At 47.6% G+C, this 20,271-nt stretch overlaps 1 protein-coding gene across 6 annotated transcripts in view; it reads right to left on the bottom strand.

Moving 5' to 3' along the window:
* LOC148505514 (uncharacterized) overlaps positions 1-20,271 on the bottom strand; it is a 51,854-nt gene that overhangs the window by 25,250 nt on the left and 6,333 nt on the right. For 5 of the 6 annotated variants that reach the window (XR_015869881.1, XR_015869882.1, XM_088448075.1 and 2 more), the window contains exons 1-2: positions 877-1,175; positions 402-489 (exon numbers count right to left, since the gene is read on the bottom strand). Coding sequence is in view for 4 of the 6 variants with exons in the window: in XM_088448075.1 (XP_088304201.1) it covers positions 402-489; positions 877-908 (120 nt within the window). In the remaining 2 variants the exon portion in view is untranslated. Of the gene's footprint in view, positions 1-401; positions 490-876; positions 1,176-15,147; positions 15,285-20,271 lie in introns of those variants that run through there. The other variant, XM_088448076.1, reaches the window with a different exon arrangement.

The following is a 20,271-nucleotide window of genomic DNA, read 5'->3' as shown; positions in this document are numbered from 1 at the left end:
ATACATAATTTTCGGAATTTGATGAACACCATAATTTCCATATCCCCATACTAATGTATGAGGAGTGTGGAAATTAACGCAGGGGGACTTAACACAGGAGATATCACAGATACTTCATGACTACTAAAATAAGGTTATTTAAGGAAAATGTCCTTAAAAACGTTATTTTAGTGTTGATGAATAGGCCCTATACCACTTAATGTAATTTTCTTACAATACCTTTAATTTATTTTTTTATTATTATTAATTCTTCTTTCTCACTTAGGAAACAAATGAGGAGGAATACTTTGTGGGTCTTGTTCCAATACTAATCCACACTCTTTTTTTTCTTGGTAGTTTTACAGTCTTAAACTAAAAGCATTAAAAGTGTAGAATCTTATCACTATAATACAGAAGAATACCTGGAGGATGAGTGTCGCTCGGCAGCTGGTTAATATCTCTGCTGCCCTCAGGGATCTTGTTAGGGCGGCAGACACGGTGGATCTATACCTGCAGGGGGAAGGGTGGGCAGCAGTGAGTTAGTCACTGGGCACCGGCACACACAGAGAAAGCAGGGAGACAGGAGAATAAAGAATAGTATCCTACATGTCCTTACACAGAAATGCCTCATACATAAGATGTAACCTTTATGATTGATTGAACCTCTAGAGTATATATATATATATATATATATATACACACATATACAGTATTTAACATGTTTTAATTGTCAGCTGAATGTCTAATAGAAAGTACAAGGTCACTTCACAACCAATTATCTAATAAAACTGATTATGAATGATCATAGTGTTTTTCTTATTAAACGATAGATCCCTTTTTCCCCATATACCCAGTAACATAGATACATATGCAGTGTCCCCTTGCAGGGCTGCTCACCAGTGTTTTGATATACTTGGCTTTACTCCCATAGGTAAGCGTGCTGCGAGAGTCCTCAAACGCTGTATCTGCGGGGCTGATGTGCGCGACCATCACCATCCGGCTCCTGCCGCTCAGGGCGCCCTGTGATAGCTAATGCTCTGGTTATACCGGATATCGCTGAGGAATCCTTAGAAGTTGTACTGAGAATGTTAAAGATCTACTACTGTTGTTTTATACTATGTGATGACACAAATGATTGCAATATTTATTGCAGCCATTGTGTGAGATGAAACAACACAACAAGGTGCTAAAAACGACATTCCTGATGTCTCAGGTTCTGGTGGGGATGCTGTAGCCACACCCACAACTAGGGGCGTTTCTAGAGAGGAGGGGGCCCGTGTGCAGTCTCCTACATGGGCCCCCTCCTCTCTGTCCGGTGGCCGGCAGCGCATTGAGTTGTGCGCGGCCAGCGCCGAAATTATACACTCTGGACACTAGAGTGTGCCCAGAGTCTATAAAGGATGCGCCGGCCATTTTCCCTGTACTACGAATGCGCAAACGACGGGAAAATGGCAGCGGCGGCCATTTTCCAGTCGTCTTTACAGCGCCAGACCCCCGCACCGACGTGGGACTCCGGAGAGGTAAGTCATTCTATGGGTGTGAGGTGTGCGGTGTGGTGCCCCCTGGACCCAGGGGCCCGTGTTCCCCGCACACCTTGCACCCAGGGCCGGATTAACAATGGGGCGGATGGAGCTCCAGGCCCCTCATTAAAATAGGCCCACAGCATCTTCTGTGCTGCTGTAGAAAGGATTTTTTTTTTCCTGCTACAGAAGCAATTTAGTGGCCATCCAAGACCTCTCCTCCCCCAACCGCGGGCTGCCACCACCCCCCCCCCCTACCACCGGGGATATAATACTAGCATAAGCTGAATACAAGACGGAGCAAAGAAAAGCTTCACTAACCCACCCCCCCCTGCGCTGCATACACTGAGTCCGGGGCCGGCACCGTGTGACGTCACATAAGTGCCACTCTGTCTCCGGGGTAGTGGATTGATCAGTTTCTGGTCCGTGGCCGCGACCACAATGAATGGAGCAGTCCGGCCGCGTACTATGGGTGATCTCCGTGAGGGCTGCTCGGCCAGAGACTGTACCCCTGATGTGTCAGATTGCGTCAGATGGTCTTACAGGGGTGATGTGATCAGGGACAAAGAACAGAAGTCTCGCCGGCTGCTGCTGATCATCAGTTTGCAGGTACTGGCACGATTGAATTATATATATTGTATGTGTGTGTATATATATATATATATATATATATATATATATATATATATATATATATATACACACACACACACACACATCATTTATGAATGTGCCTATATAATATACAGTATATATTTGTAAATATATGAGTATATATTGTATATGTAGTATCTAAATATAGGTGTATATACTGTACAGTGTGTGTGTGTGTGTAAAATGGATAATTGTGCAATGAGACCACTTGCCTTAGTTCATGACTTCCACTCTTTCAAAGTGGCGCTTCCCTTAAGGGCTTCACCCAGCCTGGTATTGTGTATTCTAGGAACTTAAAAGGGGCACACAATTGTAAAGGGTATGAAAACTTTATAGTTAAAAAGTAATCAGTTACGCTCTGTGTTCAGTTAACCGGCAGGGACTCTGGAACACAGGAGCAGGGGCTGGCTGGCAACTTTTAGCCTGGGGGGCAAATGCATGCAGGCGGCCCTGGCAGAGAAGTAGCGTGTAGCCAGGATGTCCGAAGAATATGCGTGCGTGCTACGGCGCCCCCCCCCCCCTCAAGTGTTCCAGGGAGGAGGCGGGTCCATATGGGATTAAAGTAAGGTAAAAATAAAGATTAGGGCAGCCCCCTGTCGTAGTGCCCATATGCAGCGCCCCCGTGTGCCATAGGAGAGAACACCCTTATGCAGGCCTCCAGTAGTGCCCCCAGTAGTAGCCCCCCCCCTTGTAGTGCCCCCAGTAGTAGTAGCCCCCCCTTTGTAGTGCCCCCATTAGTAGTAGTCCCCCCCTTGTAGTGCCCCCAGTAGTAGTAGTCCCCCCCCTTGTAGTGCCCCCCAGTAGTAGTAGTAGTCCCCTTATAGTGCCCCCACTTGTAGTGCCCCCAGTAGTTGTAGTCCCCCACCCCCCTTGTAATGCCCCCAGTAGTAGTAGTCCCCCCCTTTGTAGTGCCCCCATTAGTGCCAGACCCCCCCAGTAGACACACATAATATAAAAAACAAAATAAAAAAAACCACTTACCCGCCGCCGCCATCTGCTCCTCCGTCTGTCCTCCCGGGCCGGGCCGCTCTGCATTATGGGAGAGACGTCATATGACATCATGACGTCTCTCCCATTGCCCACTGCGGGAGCTGGAAGATGGAGCGGCTCCCGCAGTGGGCGCAGCAGCAGCAGCTAATGAGAGTCTGACAGACTCTCATTGGCTGCTGCTTACAACAAACACACAGCTGCCGGAGCCGGCGGCTGTGTGTTTGTCAGTGTAGCGCTGACCGAACTCCGTCCGGTCAGCGCTACACACGCGGTGCAGTCTGTGTCACAGTGACACAGACTGCACCGGCCCGCGGCCCGCATGACGCTGCGGCCCGGGGGGACCATGGCACCCTGCCCCCCGGCCCAGCCCGCCACTGCACAGGAGGCAATTCAAATCAATACGAATTAAATAGCACCGGGAGCGAGCTCCCAGAGCTATTCAATTCAGTGTGCTGTGTCGTCAGAGAATTGCCGGTTATCGGCCTTAACAAGGGTGTTAAAGCGCGTTAACCGGCATTCTCTGACGAAAGTGCCAGGCGTGCGGCTGTTAGCGCCGCGCTATGCTGAAAAATAGCTGCGCGCCTGTCACTTTGGTCGGATTTCTCCTCGCATCCCCAGGGGGGTGTGAGAAGAAATCCTTAGCGCGCCCAAACAGCGCGGTGTATTGAATAGCTGCGGCAGCTCCCCCCGCGGCTATTCAACATTGAATTGAATTCCCCCCACAAAGCATTACCGCAGAGCAATCCTGCAGAGGAGTGGCGCTAACAAGTCCTTGGAGATCAGCAACTGACACGAGGCTAGTCCCATGCTGTTTGTTTCAAACTTTGAATGTACACAACTGATTGCTTTTATATTATAACGTTTTTCGTACACTTTACAACTGCGTGCACCTTTTTTGTTCCTAGAATTTTTCTTTAATAATATAGATATATATATATATATATATATACACACACACAATGGTACAATCAACAGGAGGGTGAGAATGACACTCTGGACACATGAAAGATGGTCAAACACTAGCCTTAAGTTGAACTTTTCAGAGAACTTTTACTCCTTTCTTCCGGCTAGTTTTTGAACATTTTTATATGCCCATAGTGCCGCTCTGAGTAATATAAATATTACTATAATATAAATATAAATTATAAGTCAATATAATATAAATATAACTTTTTTTTTTTTTAGTTCTCACAGTGGTGTCCAGGTCTAATATATTCTCACTACACTAGAGAGATATATATTTTAATCAGTTCTGCTCTTAAAATATGCCGAGATTGCCGTTTCTGGAATGGGAATGTGGTCAATATCCCAACCGCGGGGATTTTGGCGGTCAGAATGCCGACACCGGAATCTCAATATTTGTCAGAATACCGGCGCCGGCATCTGAAAGTAAGTACTGTGGTTAGGGGGGGGGGGGGTTAGGGCATTCCATACCCGTCCCCTGCAATGTTTAAGGGCAGAATTAAGTATCCATCAGCTGTTCCAAAGAGGAAAGGAGGAGACATCTCCATCTGCTCCAACTGCCCCAGCAGCAGCAGCCGTCCTGTCCTTTACGAATTTTTCCAAAAAGAGAAAAGCCGGAGATATTGAAGATACCTCCTGTTTTCCATCCGCCTGCTCACTCAGCATGCAACCCCATAGTTTAACAAGATCCACAAAGCTTTGTGGATCTTGTCTGCATGGGCTAACTCCATCTTCACCTGCCATGGGGCTGTCCTTCCAAAAAGGGATTCTATAATCCCTCTCTGGTGGGCTACAGGATGTCCCAAAGCACTTTGCATCCGCAATCACATTATTTCTATCTACGGCACCTTTGCGATTGCTGCGCATGTGCGGCTTTCCAGTAGCCGCAAGGGGGTCTGTAGATAGAAGTAATATGATTGCAGACACGTTCACTGTACTTCTTCCTCATTGCTGAGTTGGGCTCTTATCACAATTTGCGGCGTTTAGGATTCTTAATTTTCAGGGGCAGATCACATATTTTAATAGATATGCCCCTATAGCAGTGTTGGCTAACCTTGACACTCCAGCTGTTATGGAACTACATAACCCAGCATGCACTGCTACAGTTTTGCTATTAGGGCATGCGAAAACTGTGGCAGGGCATGCTGGGATATATAGTTCCACAACAGCTGGAGTGTCAAGGTTAGCCAACACTGCCCTATAGCCATTAGTAAAGTAAGGTCTCTCTTTTTGCATATAGAACGATTTCCCATACATGACATCACTAAGTGACCCGCATGGTAGAGGGGTTTTACATTTACATAATCACTAACTGCCATTTTTATTTTTTCATATTACAGTAACATTAACACATTCATTTGTAGACTATCACATTAAGCAAAGAGGGAAGGGAGATAGAGGGTTTTTGAAGGTAGGTGCTAGTCACCCCACTCTCCAGATACCATACCCTCTGTGCAAACCACACCCCCACATCACTAGTCACACTACTGTGGCGCCAGTCACACCCCCTTGCAGCTGCACAAGTAGGCCCTTCATAAATTTCAGCTCCAGGCCCATGTGGACCTTAATCTGGTACTGCTTGCACCCATTATAGCTACACCCCTGCCCACAACAGCAGCAAAGCACAGATTACACAGAGCCTCGGCATTTACAATGGGGTGTGGCCGAGTCCCCACACACTAGGCCACACCTCCTGTAATATCGGCAACCTGAAAAGTCTCTAGGCAGCAACTCACCGTTATATTCCTAAATGCTTGTATTCGGAAAGTCTCTCTGAGAAGTTACTTATGCTGTTTATACATCGGGTAGAGCCGTCTTGTCATGTGTTTGCAGGGCATCTCACAGCAGTAACATACCTTCAGCAGCCAGGTCAGCTTGCCGTCACGCTAGTTGATATAGCTGCCTGGTCGTTCACGCAGCACCATAATGCAGTTTCTGAGCGCAAGAAGGGAACGGTTGATGTATCCTCCTTATTTCATAGTCTGACCAGTGTTTTTAGTCTGACATAGAAACAGGAAAGAAAATTTTAAAAAAACTGTGACGTCAATCCCGGTGTGGATGTACAACAAATATAGAAACGTGGATTGAGCTATTTCCAAACAGAAAACCGGCTATCCCAATTTGTGCAATATGTATCTCTCTTATACCAGTCCAGATAATGTGCATATAAAATAAGTGTGGTACTACACTCCCATTTCTGTATGAATAAGAAGATATAGGAGGCGCACAATAGTGAAGCAGGGCCAGCTCCGGGGGTCTGAGCACCCTGTGCCGGCCCATTACGTTGCGCACTGTGCGTGCGACCAAAATTGGGGGAGTGGTCTCATTAACATAGACCACGCTCCCTAAGTGCCGTTATTTGGAGGCGGTCGTGCATGGCACACCTCCAAATAACGTCAAGCTGGGGGTAAAGCCCAGCCCTCTCCCGTCAGTGTATGGTCCAGCACCGGCGCGTCAGTGGGGGTCCCCAACCTCCCGATTTGACCACCCGCGGGACACTTCGGCATAAGGGTGGAACAGCGGGACACTACCGGAATGTTGGGGAGGGGTGCGCCCTCTATGGGTGGCGCCCCTGTGCGACTGCACCGGTCGAACACCCCTAGAGCTGGCCCTGTAGTGAAGTATGGATTGGGTATGAAATACCTGTAGTTTGGACGCATGCTGTTAAAATGCCGAGAGTGGCATCCCGATGCTCGGTATCCCGACAGGAGTAGGGTAAGTATAATAACCCTCCCCCCTTTTCCCCCTAACCCTCCCCATTAGTGCTTAAACCTAACAGTCCCCCCTTAGTTCCTAACCCCCCCAGTGGTGCCAAACCCTAACCCCACCCCCCAATGGTATCTAACCCTGGTATCAGGATCTAGACTGGCGTCGGGATTTCGTCACCTATCTTTAGTCCCAAGTTGGGCTTCCGACGCTTGGATTTCAATAGTCGGCATCCCGTCTGCCGGCATACTAACTACATCCCGTGAATTATGTGACAACTGAAACACTTTACTCAAACTAGATTAAAATCACTCACATAAGCAACATGCGATACATTGCAATATCACAATTAAAGCATAAAAGGTGGAAAACTCTCATTAGCAACTCCAAACCGGCATCTCTGATGTTTAGCCACGCTCCTTCCTGGATCCGTGATGTCAGCACGATCACGTCCTTGTTAAGCTACGCCCAGACAAGTTTCATCCAATCGGACTTCCTCAGTGGGGTGTGGCTACTAGTCATTTGCTCTATGCTTATATTTTAGCATATCCAGTCACATGATTTCAATTAACAAATCACAAGTCAAAGCTTATATATCCATACACATACTCACAACAGAGGGATACGATTGATATGCCCTGATAGTACAGCAAACGTCCATTGACTGTTACTTTTGTCAGTAATATTCATAGAAATAAAAAGCTACCTATATATATATATATTAAAAAAAAAAAAAGGTTTCTAAAGAAATTATTATAATTAAATCGATACTGTTTTATGTTATTAATGAAATAAAAACTTTAAAATAGATTTTTTTTTTTTTTTATTTATTTCAAGCAAATGCCTCAATAGGTCAGGGATATAAATGCATGCAACCCAGGGGGCAGTTTGGAAACCAAGCTGGTTTTGCCTTTAAAATGATTGCCGCTTTAAAAGAAATGGGAAATTCAAGGTGTTCCGGCAGCGGCTACATAAGGCCCAAAGTCTCCTTTTTGCAGAACCAGATTAGTGAGACCAGATAAGTGATGGAGAGGGAGCAGTCAGTCCCTATCCACAGTGCAGCTCTGCAGTGTTCTCTAGTTTGCTGAGGGATTGCCTTAGAGTGGAGAGTAGGCACACTAATGTGCCATAGGTCATACTTCCCACCCAGTAAGCTGCAATGGGACAGGGACTGATGTGAATGATAAATGAAGAGGCGAGTGACTAAGGGGTTATGTAACAATGTTTTGAAAAGATGACTTTTCTTTATTGGAGGAAGGTGTTATGTCCTAGGGATCATAATAATCATGTTATTTTATATTTTGGTAGTTTTTTTTTACTGATATACTGTAGCTTGTGGATAACAGTGTTATGTCCATGTCAAGTCAAATTTATATTTAACTGTAAATTCTCTATCTCAGTTTCTTATAAACATAATAAAACCCCTTCATCCACACACAGTGGTGTAGCGTCAGGGGCTGGCTGGCAACTTTCAGCCTGGGGGGCAAACCAGAGCAAGTGGCCCAGCTTTTCTACCGGCTAATGCGATTTTAAAAATGGGCATGACAGTAATGCTGGGGGTGTACCACAGCCTGATGACAAAGTATACTACTACATGCCTGATTTTTGAACCTATATGGTACATAATAATTACATTTTTTACTTCAATGGCATTGAATTTATTACACTATAAGGCACTTGTTTTCCACCTTGTGTCAAATATATTATATATATATATATATATATATTTAGTGCTTGAAGTGTGCCGGTATGGAATGGTATGTCATGCCATCACTTTACTTCGGCACCCGTCCGGCACTGGGACTGTCACAGTCCCAGTGCCGGTCAACAAGCGGCTGCTCCCTGCTTGTTTAAAATTTATCTCCGGGCATGAATCAATCATGGCTCGCGGAGCGGCAGCCAATCAGGGGAGGCCGGCGCTGGGACTATCACTGTCTTAGCACCGGTCACCAAGCAGCTGCATGTTTAAATTTCGCTCCGGCCGCGAGCCAATCACGGTTAACGGACCGGCAGCCAATCAGGAGCGGCCACGTGGCCGCCCCCGATTGGCTGCCAGTCCGCGAGCTGTCATTTGCTCACAGCCGGCGCTGAATTCAAAATGCCAGTGCCACCAAGGAGAAAGATTGGGGAAGGGCCCAGGGAAGGAAGCGCCGCGACCGCGGTCACCAGAGCAGAGCAGGGTGAGGTGGGCAGTCTGCTGTGGTGTGAAGTATGCTATGAGCTATGGTGTGTGATGTGCTGTGGTGTGGTATGACTGTGAGGGAAGGTGCGCTGTGTTTAGGAGGAAGTTGGGGTATGTGAATATCAGGGAGCTCAGGATTTGGGTCTATCTAAGTAAAGCCCCCCTGATATTTCCATATCTTCACTTCAAAATATCATACACACACAGTCACACACACACACACACACAGTCACACTTAAGCTGGCCACACATCTAAAGATTATCTGTCCAACCGGCCAACTAGTTGATTGGTTGGAATGAAAATCTGGTAAGGTATGAAAGCAAATGACAATTAGCAATTTGCTCCCAGATGCCGGAAAATGGACAAAACTGTTGTTTGTTAAATGTTTGATCTAAACAATTTGTTCAAACTTGTCTGACCGACCATTTTCATCTGTTTTCTGGCATTTAGGAGCAAATTTCTGATCATCAGTTACTCCCATACGTTACCAGATTTTCATCCAACCAATCAACTAGTTGGCCGGTTGGATGTAAGTTGGTCTAGTGTGTGGCCAGCACACACATATTTTAAGTAACAAAACAACGCAAAGTTTATGCCACTGTGACACACTACATTTATATGCCCCACTCCACCCTCCACTTACCTGGTATGGGTGTAGAAGACATGAAGCAGGCACTCCTCATCTCTGCCCTCTCTCATCCATGGGTATGATAAAAAATGTGTTTTATCATTCAGCTCCTCTTGCTCTACCCACTCCGATAGGCTATACCCAGTTTCCCATTCTCCAGCCTCTTGGAATTGTGGGTAGGGAAACCTGGCTCCCCATTGGTCAACAGCGGCCATCTTTTTGTAGCCTGTTATGAGGGCAGCCATTTTATTTTAGCCCCTGTTACTGTCTTGAATCGGATCTCTCTCTGGGCAGCAGCACGGGAGTCATCCTCTGCCTACCTGCCAGTGCCTGCCTGCCTGACGGCCCTGAAACAATAGAATTGTACCGGCCCTGGGGGGCAGATGGCACCCTGCCCCCAGGCCCAGCCCCCACTGTGTAGCGAGTAGCCAGGGTGCCTGGAGCACGTGCATGTTATGGCGCCCAATTTCTCCCCCCCCTCCCAAGTTTTCCAGAGAGGAGTCATGTAATTGATTTGAAAATAATTGTGGTACCTACACCTGCTGGTGAATCTATATACCGCAGAAAAAAAAAAAAAAGTGTGAGAAAATATAGAATGGAAATATTCATAGCATGTTAGTCACTGTATTGGGGCTCCGAACCCCATAAGGAAAACTCAGAGCTCTCACTTCAGAGCTATCTTAGTAGTCCAAGATTGGTACAAGAGTCCCACTTCAGAGGCCAGCATGAGGGGTCCCTCTGTGAACTAGCTGACACCAGGACGTCCAGTGGACAGCTGCAGCGCGTGAGCCCGGCGAGAAAAGCAGTCAGCACGCGGAGAGAAAGAGGCAGAGGTTATAAATAGCTGCTCTTCCCCAATAGTCTGGCTGTCTGAGGTCCGGCTGTCTGTGCAGTGGAGCTGACCTGTGTTCCTGAGGTGGCTGGGATGGGAGGCGGCAGTCAATGGGACACCACAAATTCCAGCACCTCCGGCCAGGGCCGGTTCTAGACCTTGTGAAGCTCAAGGCAAAAGTTCCCTTTGGCACCTCTCCCCCCATATATAAAATATTTCAAAAATCAAAGAGGGCATTCATCACTCTAGGGGGCATGCCTAGCAGAAAGTGGATGCGCTGCTGCTCCGTCCTCTTCCGCGGCCACTCCCAGAATGCCATGTGCAACCACATCATGCCCGGCACCACCAGCATTCTGGGAGGGGTTGGGAACAGCAACAGTTTGTGAATATGGCGCCACCAGAGTTTGCATGTTATGCCACACAGTAGTACTTCTTATACACATTATGCCAAACTGTAGTAATGCCCATTATAACACATTATGCCACGCAGTGATGCCCCTTATACAGTATGCCGCACGCAGTAATGGACCTTACACAGTATGCCGCACGCAGTAATGGACCTTACACAGTATGGCGCTCACAGTAATGCCCTTTACACAGTATGTCACACGCAGTAATGCCCTTTATAATACATTATGCCACACTCAGTAATGCCCTTTATAATACATTTTGCCACTCAGTAATGCCCTTTATAATACATTATGCCACACTCAGTAATGCCCTTTATAATACATGCCACACTCAGTAATGCCCTTTATAATACATTATGCCACACTCAGTAATGCCCTTTATGATACATTGTGCAGCACACAGCTCATGTAACTTCCATACACCGGGGAGCTAATACAGACACCTGCCAGCCACTATCATCCTATCACTGCACACATCCAATGAGATCCCAGCCAGGGAAAGAAATCTAAGTTTAAAAACAAGCACAAAACAAAGATGTGGAATCAGCCTCCTTCTGCAACCCTCCGCCACCAGGAATCAATAACAGCAGGGTCCTAAATATATTAATATACCTCAACATCCTGGAGGAATGTATAATGTGCAGAGTGCAGACACAACCCCCCTGTGACAATATCACTGGGATTCTGTATACATAATAATGTACTTTCAGTCTGTTACTTACAAACACTTTTTAGGAGCTGTCAGACAGCTCTTGGTTGCGAACAGCTCTTCATTAACGGGCTCCTCACGAACGAACGCAGGGCGCCATGATGACATCACGCCCGGCATTCTGGAAGGAGTTGAGGTCCGGAGCGGAGTTATATATCGGTGGCGGCGGCGGGCATTACCTTAGCAGTCAATCAATGACTGCTAGGGTCAGTGCAGCTAGCAATCCCCCCACCTTCAGACTAGACTGTGCCTGCAAAGTTACTGCCCCTTGAGCCGTCCCTGCCTCCGGCAACAGCTGAGAAGGGGAGGCGGACTTTCACTCCCAAGAGGTGGGTGCAGCGCCCCTCTGACATTTCCGCCGCTCCGCCAGAACCGCCCTCCTTATGCCCCTGTATATCTTATACATACATACAGTCAGTATATATGGCTTGGGTATGAAATGCCGACAGCTGATTAACCGCCGGTTCAAATCCCATTGCCGGAAGCCCAAACAGTGAAGATCGCGATAGGGGCGGTAAGTAGTCTAACTCTTACCCTCTCCCCCCCTATCCCTCCCTTAGTGGTGCCAAAACCTAACCCTCCCTTCCCGCACCCTAAACCTAATCCTCCTGGGGGGGTGCCTAACCCCCCATCCCGGGGAAACTGTAATACTTGGATAGAGACGGTGGGGTACGGAAGGTGCGCTCGCTCTGTGGGTGCAATGATGATGGGGGAGTGTTGGACTGTGTATGTGGTTGCTAGTGTGTGGTGTGAATGAGTGGGGAGGGGTGGACCAATGGAATGACAGAGGCGGACACAAGGTGGGAGTAAATGGTTTTATTGGAGTAGTCACAGTGCTTCTGGGATGGCTGAGGCCAACCGGAGGTCTCCGTGGGGATGAGGAGCTTTTGTTGAAGTAGGCCGTTGGTCTGGAATGTGGGCGTTCGCTCTCCCCCCCTCACCCAACGAGACTCCCAAGACTGTCGACAATAGTGTCCAGCAGGGGTAACGTGCCGGTCTATTGAACCGCATGGAAAGGAGCACCCTGAAAGGGTCGACCCAACTCCCCAGTCTCTCCCCCCCACCACCACCACACCCACCTTGTTGCCCGGGACTATATAGGAGAAGCACTGTGACTACTCCAATAAACCCAATTACTCCCACCTTGTGTCCGCCTCAGTCATTCCATTGGTCCACCCCTCCCCACTCATTCACACCACACACACTGGCAACCACATACACAGTCCAACACTCCCCCATCATCATTGCACCCACAGGGCGAGCGCACCTTCCGTACCCCACCGTCTCTATCCAATCTTACGCAGGACCCGGTACGCCTGCGATCAGGAATTGCAGCACCCCACTCACTCATATAGCACACCTTTCAGCCCACTAACATATCACATCTGCCCACACAGCAGAGCGCAGTCCTACCCAACCATCACCAAACTGTAATACTTACCCGGGTCCTAACGTTCTGATCTCCTTCAGGATAGCTGCGTCGGCATCTTGCCAGGGGTCGGGATTCTGGCGTCTGTATTTCGATGGCCGGCATCCCATACGCCAGCATTTTAACTATATAGTGTAAGTATGTGATAATTAAATAGCGTGATTTTTACCTCTGGTGAGTGCACTCTACTTCTTTTCCATATCTGGGAAATATAATTGTAGATATATATATATATATATATATATATATATATATAAATAATACTTGCTGACTCTCCTGCAATGACTGGGAGGCTCCCGAAAATCAGGTGCCAGCTCCCCCACAGGAGAGGGTAAGTCTCTTTGTGGTTCTCCAGGTGTTGTTGTACTATATCATGAAGAAAGGTTTCGGGGCCAGTACATAAGCGGTGGGGACACATCTGAGCTTCCAATTTTGTACAAGTCCCGTGCATTCTCAAAGAGTAAGGGGGTCTCAGCTGCCCCCCACTCAGACTTTGCCAGGGGGCCTGATGATTGCTAGTTACTCCCCTGATTGCATATGTAGGGGGATCATTTAGAGTTGGGCACATTTGTGCACAGTGGGCCTGATTCAGACCCGCTCGTGAGCGCTGAGCGCTCGCAAGCGGGTCGATGTTGCCCAAGTGCGCATGCGCACGACGGAGGTGGCTCCGTCGTGCGCATGCGCGAGACCCGAATAACGACGACCAAGCCGTCGTTATGGGTCTCGCACCAAAGGGAGCGTGCTGTCGATGGTGATTGACAGCACGCCCCCTTTGGTAGGCGTGCCGGGGGTGTGGCTGCCCAGACGGAGGAACCGTCTGGGGCCGGCCCCACTGACATCACTAGTGATGTCAGTGGGAGTGCTTTTGGCTCTGATAGAGCCAAAAGCACTCCAGGGCTTGCGGCAGCGAGACCCTACCGCAAGAGTCTCGTCGCAAGCCCGATAGTCGCGATGGTCTTGACCATCGCGACCATCATTTTGGCCGCTCGCTATAGCTGTGGGTGGTCACCCACAGCTATGCCAGCGGCCAGGAGGCCGCTCCAAACAGTAAGAGGGACGGCCCTGATGCAGAGCGAGCGCTCTGTCAGAGCGTCCGGCTCTGAATCAGGGCCAGTGTACGTAAGGAAGCACACACATAAACAAGGCAGATGTCATATTTGTTGAGCCAGAACAAAGAAATGTGTATAGAGCACAATGAGGCAGAGATGTAGATTGATGGTGTTATTCGTTTTTGTACACAATATGAGGTGGCATATACACAAGAGTGTATTCTTCACAGTGTAATAAATACATACTAAAGTGGCGTGTTCCATATAAAGTACACAGATAAAATTAAATTATTTTAAATACAAACATCTGTTTTCCCATTTTCAAAATCCACTGAGATGATTCTGTCCTGCAGTTACCCTAACGGAAATTAAGTAATGGCAATAACTTCCCGTGACTTCACATATTACAGAAGTAATGCTTATTAATCGGGTACTATCAGCTGGAGCAGTGGGTACACAATCAGCCAATCAGAGGATAGTGCTGCCATCACTGTGTATGGCTGCTCCAGTTCCCGTGCACCCAAAAGAGAGACACATCCCAAATTCTGCCAGTGCGTCCATGTTTAATTGTGCTGCAATATACTTGTCTTATGCTTGATTGTCGCTTCCCATGCCTATGCAGTATTTACATGGGCGTATCTATAATGGGTGCAGGGTGTGTGGGGAACACGGGCCCCTGGGTCCAGGGAGGCCCCGCACACCCTGCACCCATAAACTTACCTCTCCGGAGTCCCACGTCGGCGCGGGGGTCCGGCGCTGTAAAACTACTGGAAAATGGCCGCGGCGGACATTTTTCCGTCGTTTGTAAATGAGTAGTACAGGGAAAATGGCCGCCGCGGCCATTTTCCCGGTGACCTGTGCAGACACTATAGACTCTGGGCACACTCTAGTGCCCAGAGCCCATAACTCCGGCGCTGGCCGCGCCCAGCTCAGTGCGTTGCCGGCCGCCAGGCGGAGAGGAGGGGCCCCCTCCTCTCTAGAAACGCCCATGAATATGTAAATGCCTATCTCATACATAATAAATCCAAGAGGTCCGTCCAACTGTAAATAAGATGTATAGAATACAAACGTGTCACATAGAGCTCCCATGTTTACCTCGGAATATGACAATGACACAGAGATATTACTCTTCCCTCTTATCTCCTCAATGGTGTGATATAGGTCCTTCAGGATGCTGTATATGACTCCGGGTTTATGATCTTTACCCATCATAGTATACGTCTTCCCTGTTCCTGTGATAAATATAAAGGCATTAAGCACACACACTGAGAATTGCTGCTGTGTATTTATACAATGTGTCATGTCAGTAATGTACAGTGGATCCGATGGTTGCATACATCTCTAATGGTGGGGGAACTGCGCATGCACAGGACCCTTTTTGCATATGCGCGGAACGGGTCCCATGAGATAGCTTGCTGTGCCCCTTAAGCCACAGCCTGATTGGGGCAGGGAGGGGTTGGTGCTGGACAGCATCTCCAAAAACGGGGGCGGATCATCCCCATTTTCTAGGACACAAATTTCCAAATTCCAGGCCTCGGCAGCACAGATGAGGCGGCCAATCTGAGTAGCCTTAGGCGCATATCCAATACACGATATAAATGGACGATTGAACGATAACGACATCGTTCATCGATAACGACATTGTTCAATCGTTCATTAATTGTGCAAAATGCTGGCAACCACCTGGGATGTGCGATCCCGCCGGTCGTTGTCGGGATATGTCATCGCCCGAAGATACTGCCCAACCTAACGATATGGTCAGGTGGTGCACGTTCGGGGATGGGGGAGGGTGCCTGCACTGAACGACATATCGTTTTTTCATCGTGTAGTGCAGGCCTGGCCAACCTGTGGCACTCCAGCTGTTGTGAAACTACAAGTCCCAGCGTGCCTTGCAACAGTTTTAGCATTCCCTAACAGCAAAACTGTAGCAGGACATGCTGGGACTTGTAGTTTCACAACAGCTGGAGAGCCACAGGTTGGCCAGGCCTGGTGTAGTGGATATGCACCTTAAGGCTTACTCCGATAGTGATGCTGGTGATGGGTGCGCTTATTCCCTGGTCGGTGAGAGACTAAAAGCCAAAGGTGAATAGAACGTATCACACACTGACAATGTAGCCCATTAATACTAACAAAGCCCAAGGACAGGGAGTAGGGGAGAGGAGGAAAGAACCAGGCACACGGAATCAGTCATAAAAAGGGGTCGGACCCTGCGACCTAAATATGTGCCAGAAACCAAAACAAGACCAAACAGGGGCGTAAGGGCGGGCGTCCAGAGCGGGAACCCACACATTGCCAACTGACAGACATACTGAATACCAAAGGAGCGAAGGGTAACCACGAAAATGGAGTACCTGAGACATGTGCCCATACACTAGAGAAGAGGCGGAGTGATATAGTGGGGAGTGATTGGGTTCCTGTCAGGGAAAGAAGGGCCATGATATAGGGGTCTATTTACTAAGCAGTGTTAGGAGACAGAGTGAAAAGTGATAAGAAAGTGATAAGGTACCAGCCAATCAGCTCCCAACTGTCATTTTTCAAACACAGCCTGTGAGATGGCAGTTAGGAGCTGATTGGCTGGCACCTTATCACTTTTCCCGCTGTCTCCTAACACTGCTTAGTAAATAGACTCCATAACCCCATAGAGAGGTATGTAAGAGCTGTCAGCAGCAGCTGACAGTGAGTTAGGGATGGCCATTGGTTCCCATCAATGGCAAAATAGCAAGTAGCCATCGATGGCCACAAACTATTTAATGCAGAGGTAGGCAATAAGCGGCCCTCCAGCGGTTGCTGAACTACACATCCCAGCAAGCCTTGCAATAGTTTTAGCATGGCCAAATAGCAAACTGTGGCAGGACATGCTGGGATGTGTAGTTCAGCAACAGCTGGAGGGCCGTTTATTGCCCACACCTAATTTAATGGATGCCCATCGATGGTTTCACCGACAGATGGTCATCCCTTTTTTGTAATTGACTTGCCCTTGGGCCAATCAGAACCTGGGGGCGGGGCTTTGCAAGTGCCAGAAATTGGGGGGGGGGGGGGAGAGAGACTATGCTCTGAGTCCTGGCCTCTAGTAGAAAACAAAACGAAAATATTCGGTTATGCTTAGACATCGATGGAGGGAAACCATCTGGTTCTCCCCCATCGGTGGCAAAAGCATTCGATATCAGCCATAAACCATCGATGGTGCTGATCTCTCCATTCAGTGCCTGAAATGAACTGAGCTGTGCCTTCTACAAACCAGACATGAAGGCCGCAGTGAGCTAGTACAATTGCTCAGCTCCACAAACATTTGTCAGCAAAGAGAGGGTCACCAGAGGCTAGCACACTGTTGTTACTGAAGCTATCTTCTTTATGGGGAAAGTACTCTCACTACTAGCAATAAGCCACTTAGGCCCAAGTTCAAGTAGGAGCAAAAAGTCCTGGACTTTTTGCATACCGGAGGTTTCACCGTCATTGCTGGTTTTGCAAGCGGAAAAGTATCGCGCTCATCCCCATATTCAATTCCAAATCGGCGAAAACGGAACCTGGCGAATTCGAAACCAGCAAAAAGTCCTGTCAGATTTGGGGAAATCAGCCTAACATCCACCAAAAGATGCACTGACACTATAGATACACCCAAATAGGCCTGCTGAAGGTATTTGGGGGTACTTAAATGATCTCAGTAGCTGCTAATTAGCATCTTTACATAAGTGGATAAGAATGGCATTTAGCTTTATTTTTTCTACAAAATAAGTAGTCCTAGCAAATTTGGGGTACATGAAAATGGGTGCAAGCATATTTTGAAGTTGCTAAAGTGAAGTTTTAAAAAAATCCACCACCTTCTTAAAAACACCTGGGGAAAATTTGGGGACCTCCCTGGAGTCTATTTCGCTAGTTTTTAAGTTTGTCCCCCAATTTTGTTTTTTTTTCGCCCCCAAAACAGAAGTACTTTTTTGGGGTGTTCTTAAGTTTTTTTTTAAACTTTTTTTTGGCACAGTTTACCTTTGGAGGATTGTCCCAGGGGTGCTGGGTGGTTCCCGCAAGTTTGCACCCCAAAACCCCAATTCTGCACTTTTTTCCACCTGGATTCATAGGCAAATCTTTTTTGCCTATTCCAATGCACTGACTTTCCGCACTGGCGAAAAATCTTTGGAATTGAATATGGGGATAAATTTACGCCTGGTGAAACGACGTCACCGGCAAAAAAATTTTCTGCAGAAACGGATTTTTCGCACCTAATTGAATACGGCCCTTAGAGTAAACAGCCATCATAGTATACTGCATAGTATACTGCAGCCACAGTCATAATCAGAACTATTTAACTAAAGCAGTTAAAGGCTTGGGAGCGGGGATTATATGCCATTTGACATCTGAAGTCATTTGAGTCCCAAGTTTGCTGCTAATAACAGCCGTTACATGTTAAATTAATTCTTTGAAGTGGTAATTACTTTGTGAAAAGGAGACAGTTTTTTTATATTATCAAGAATATTATTTGTATTCTACTTTCTCATCAGGAAACACCAAGAGGGCTTATATTCTGCCCTGCTGCAACCAGGTAGCATACATATTGTTATCAAGCAATGCTACCTAGTTTAAGGCACTAAGGGCCGGATTCACTACGGAACGCAACTGCGAATGCAATTGCGATTACGCACGCAGTTCAACTGCGATAGTATGCTAATCCATTGCGATCGCAATGCCACCGCTGCACTATATAAGGACGCCCACTTTACTTTAAACACATAAGTAATGTTTAGCAAGACTGCGAAACCATCGGTACAATCGAGTACCATCGCAGCCTGACGCACACTTGCACAAGCTCTGACCTTACTCAGAAATTTCACACACGCCGTCAGGCCTCAGGCTGCGTAAGGCATCACAGGGGATAATTTATGCACATCCCCGCAACAGCGTTCAAACGCACTGGACAGACCTTATACCGATTGGACAATTCCCGCAGCCCCTAGAGGAGGAGAAGGGGGGTGCAAACCGGGTCAGATAAAAAGGTACCCGCATCGCTAATAGATAGGAAAGGTATTGTTACACCAGCTAGAACCTTTAAACCCCTGTAAGGGGCTGAGCCACTGGGAACTAGAAGTCTGTGCACTGAACTGTGAAGTTCACGCTGTTATATATGTGGCATCGTCGTCTCTACAGGGAAAATGCATGTTTGCGAGGAACTACAAAATAGGCACTGAAGCAAAAGTACACCAGATTCGTAGTATACAGTATATATTACGTATTATAGGACACAGGATTGTAAACTTGTGTCCTCTTGACGCTTAAGGCGCCTCCACACTTAGCGATATTTTACACGATTTGCCCGATTCCAACGCATCGTGTAAAATATGCAGAAATCGTGCGTGTCCACTCACGATCACGATGCGCGTCCCCGCAGGTCGTACATCGCATCTTCAGATCTGCCGTGCTGTAGGGAAGATCTGACAATCTCAGTCACGATGCGCTGGAATAGTTAGGAGGCACGATAGATCGTTTGTCACATTGGTCAGTTTTTAACACCAAATTCGTGCCCACGAGTGCCGGGGAGCTGCTGGGGAGAGTTCAAGGGGAAATCGGACACAATGTCGGATCGTGAGCACATCGCCAAGTGTGTAGGCACCTTTAAAGAGCTTGAGCGCTAAGCTGTTTACACAATGGAGCCACAATATAACACACAGCAGCACCCTACACACAGAGAGTTCAGTCTGCACAAAATAACTAGTCTGTGTCCTATAGAGCCCACACCTATATAGGTGAGGTAGGGGCAGAGACACTAGACCAGTGGTCTCCAACCTTAATTGGGGTGGGAGCTACTTGAGTAAAATGAGACGTCTTGAAGAGCCACATTTTATTTATGAAAGCTAATAACCAAATTTGTCATAGAAAAACAACAATGCATTTCTTAATACAGTGATAAAGCTACTAAACTGTGAATGGAGATAAGGTGCCAGCCAATCAGCTCCTAACTGCCATTTTTCAAACACAGCCTGTGACATGGCAGTTGGGAGCTGATTGGCTGGGACTTTATCTCCATTCACTTTATGGCCCCACACCCCCTTTTAAAAGTGCCCAATCCGTACCTCTGATACCTGTCGAGAGTTGCCAGCGGGGAGCAGGGAGCTGCTGGATGTTTTATGCTGGTGGGACAGTGGATGGCCTGGTCCCACACTACCACCAAACAGTGCCCGGTCAGCGCTTCTCTTAACACAGTCAGCGGCAAGCCTGCTGGCAGTGTCTGTT

This window comes from Taudactylus pleione, unplaced genomic scaffold (genome assembly GCF_031769625.1).
Source record: "Taudactylus pleione unplaced genomic scaffold, aTauple2 ptg000451l, whole genome shotgun sequence".
Classification (NCBI taxonomy): Eukaryota; Metazoa; Chordata; class Amphibia; order Anura; family Myobatrachidae; genus Taudactylus; species Taudactylus pleione.
The sequence above is the reverse complement of the archived record's forward strand: the minus strand, read 5'-3'. Positions and strand labels throughout refer to the sequence as shown.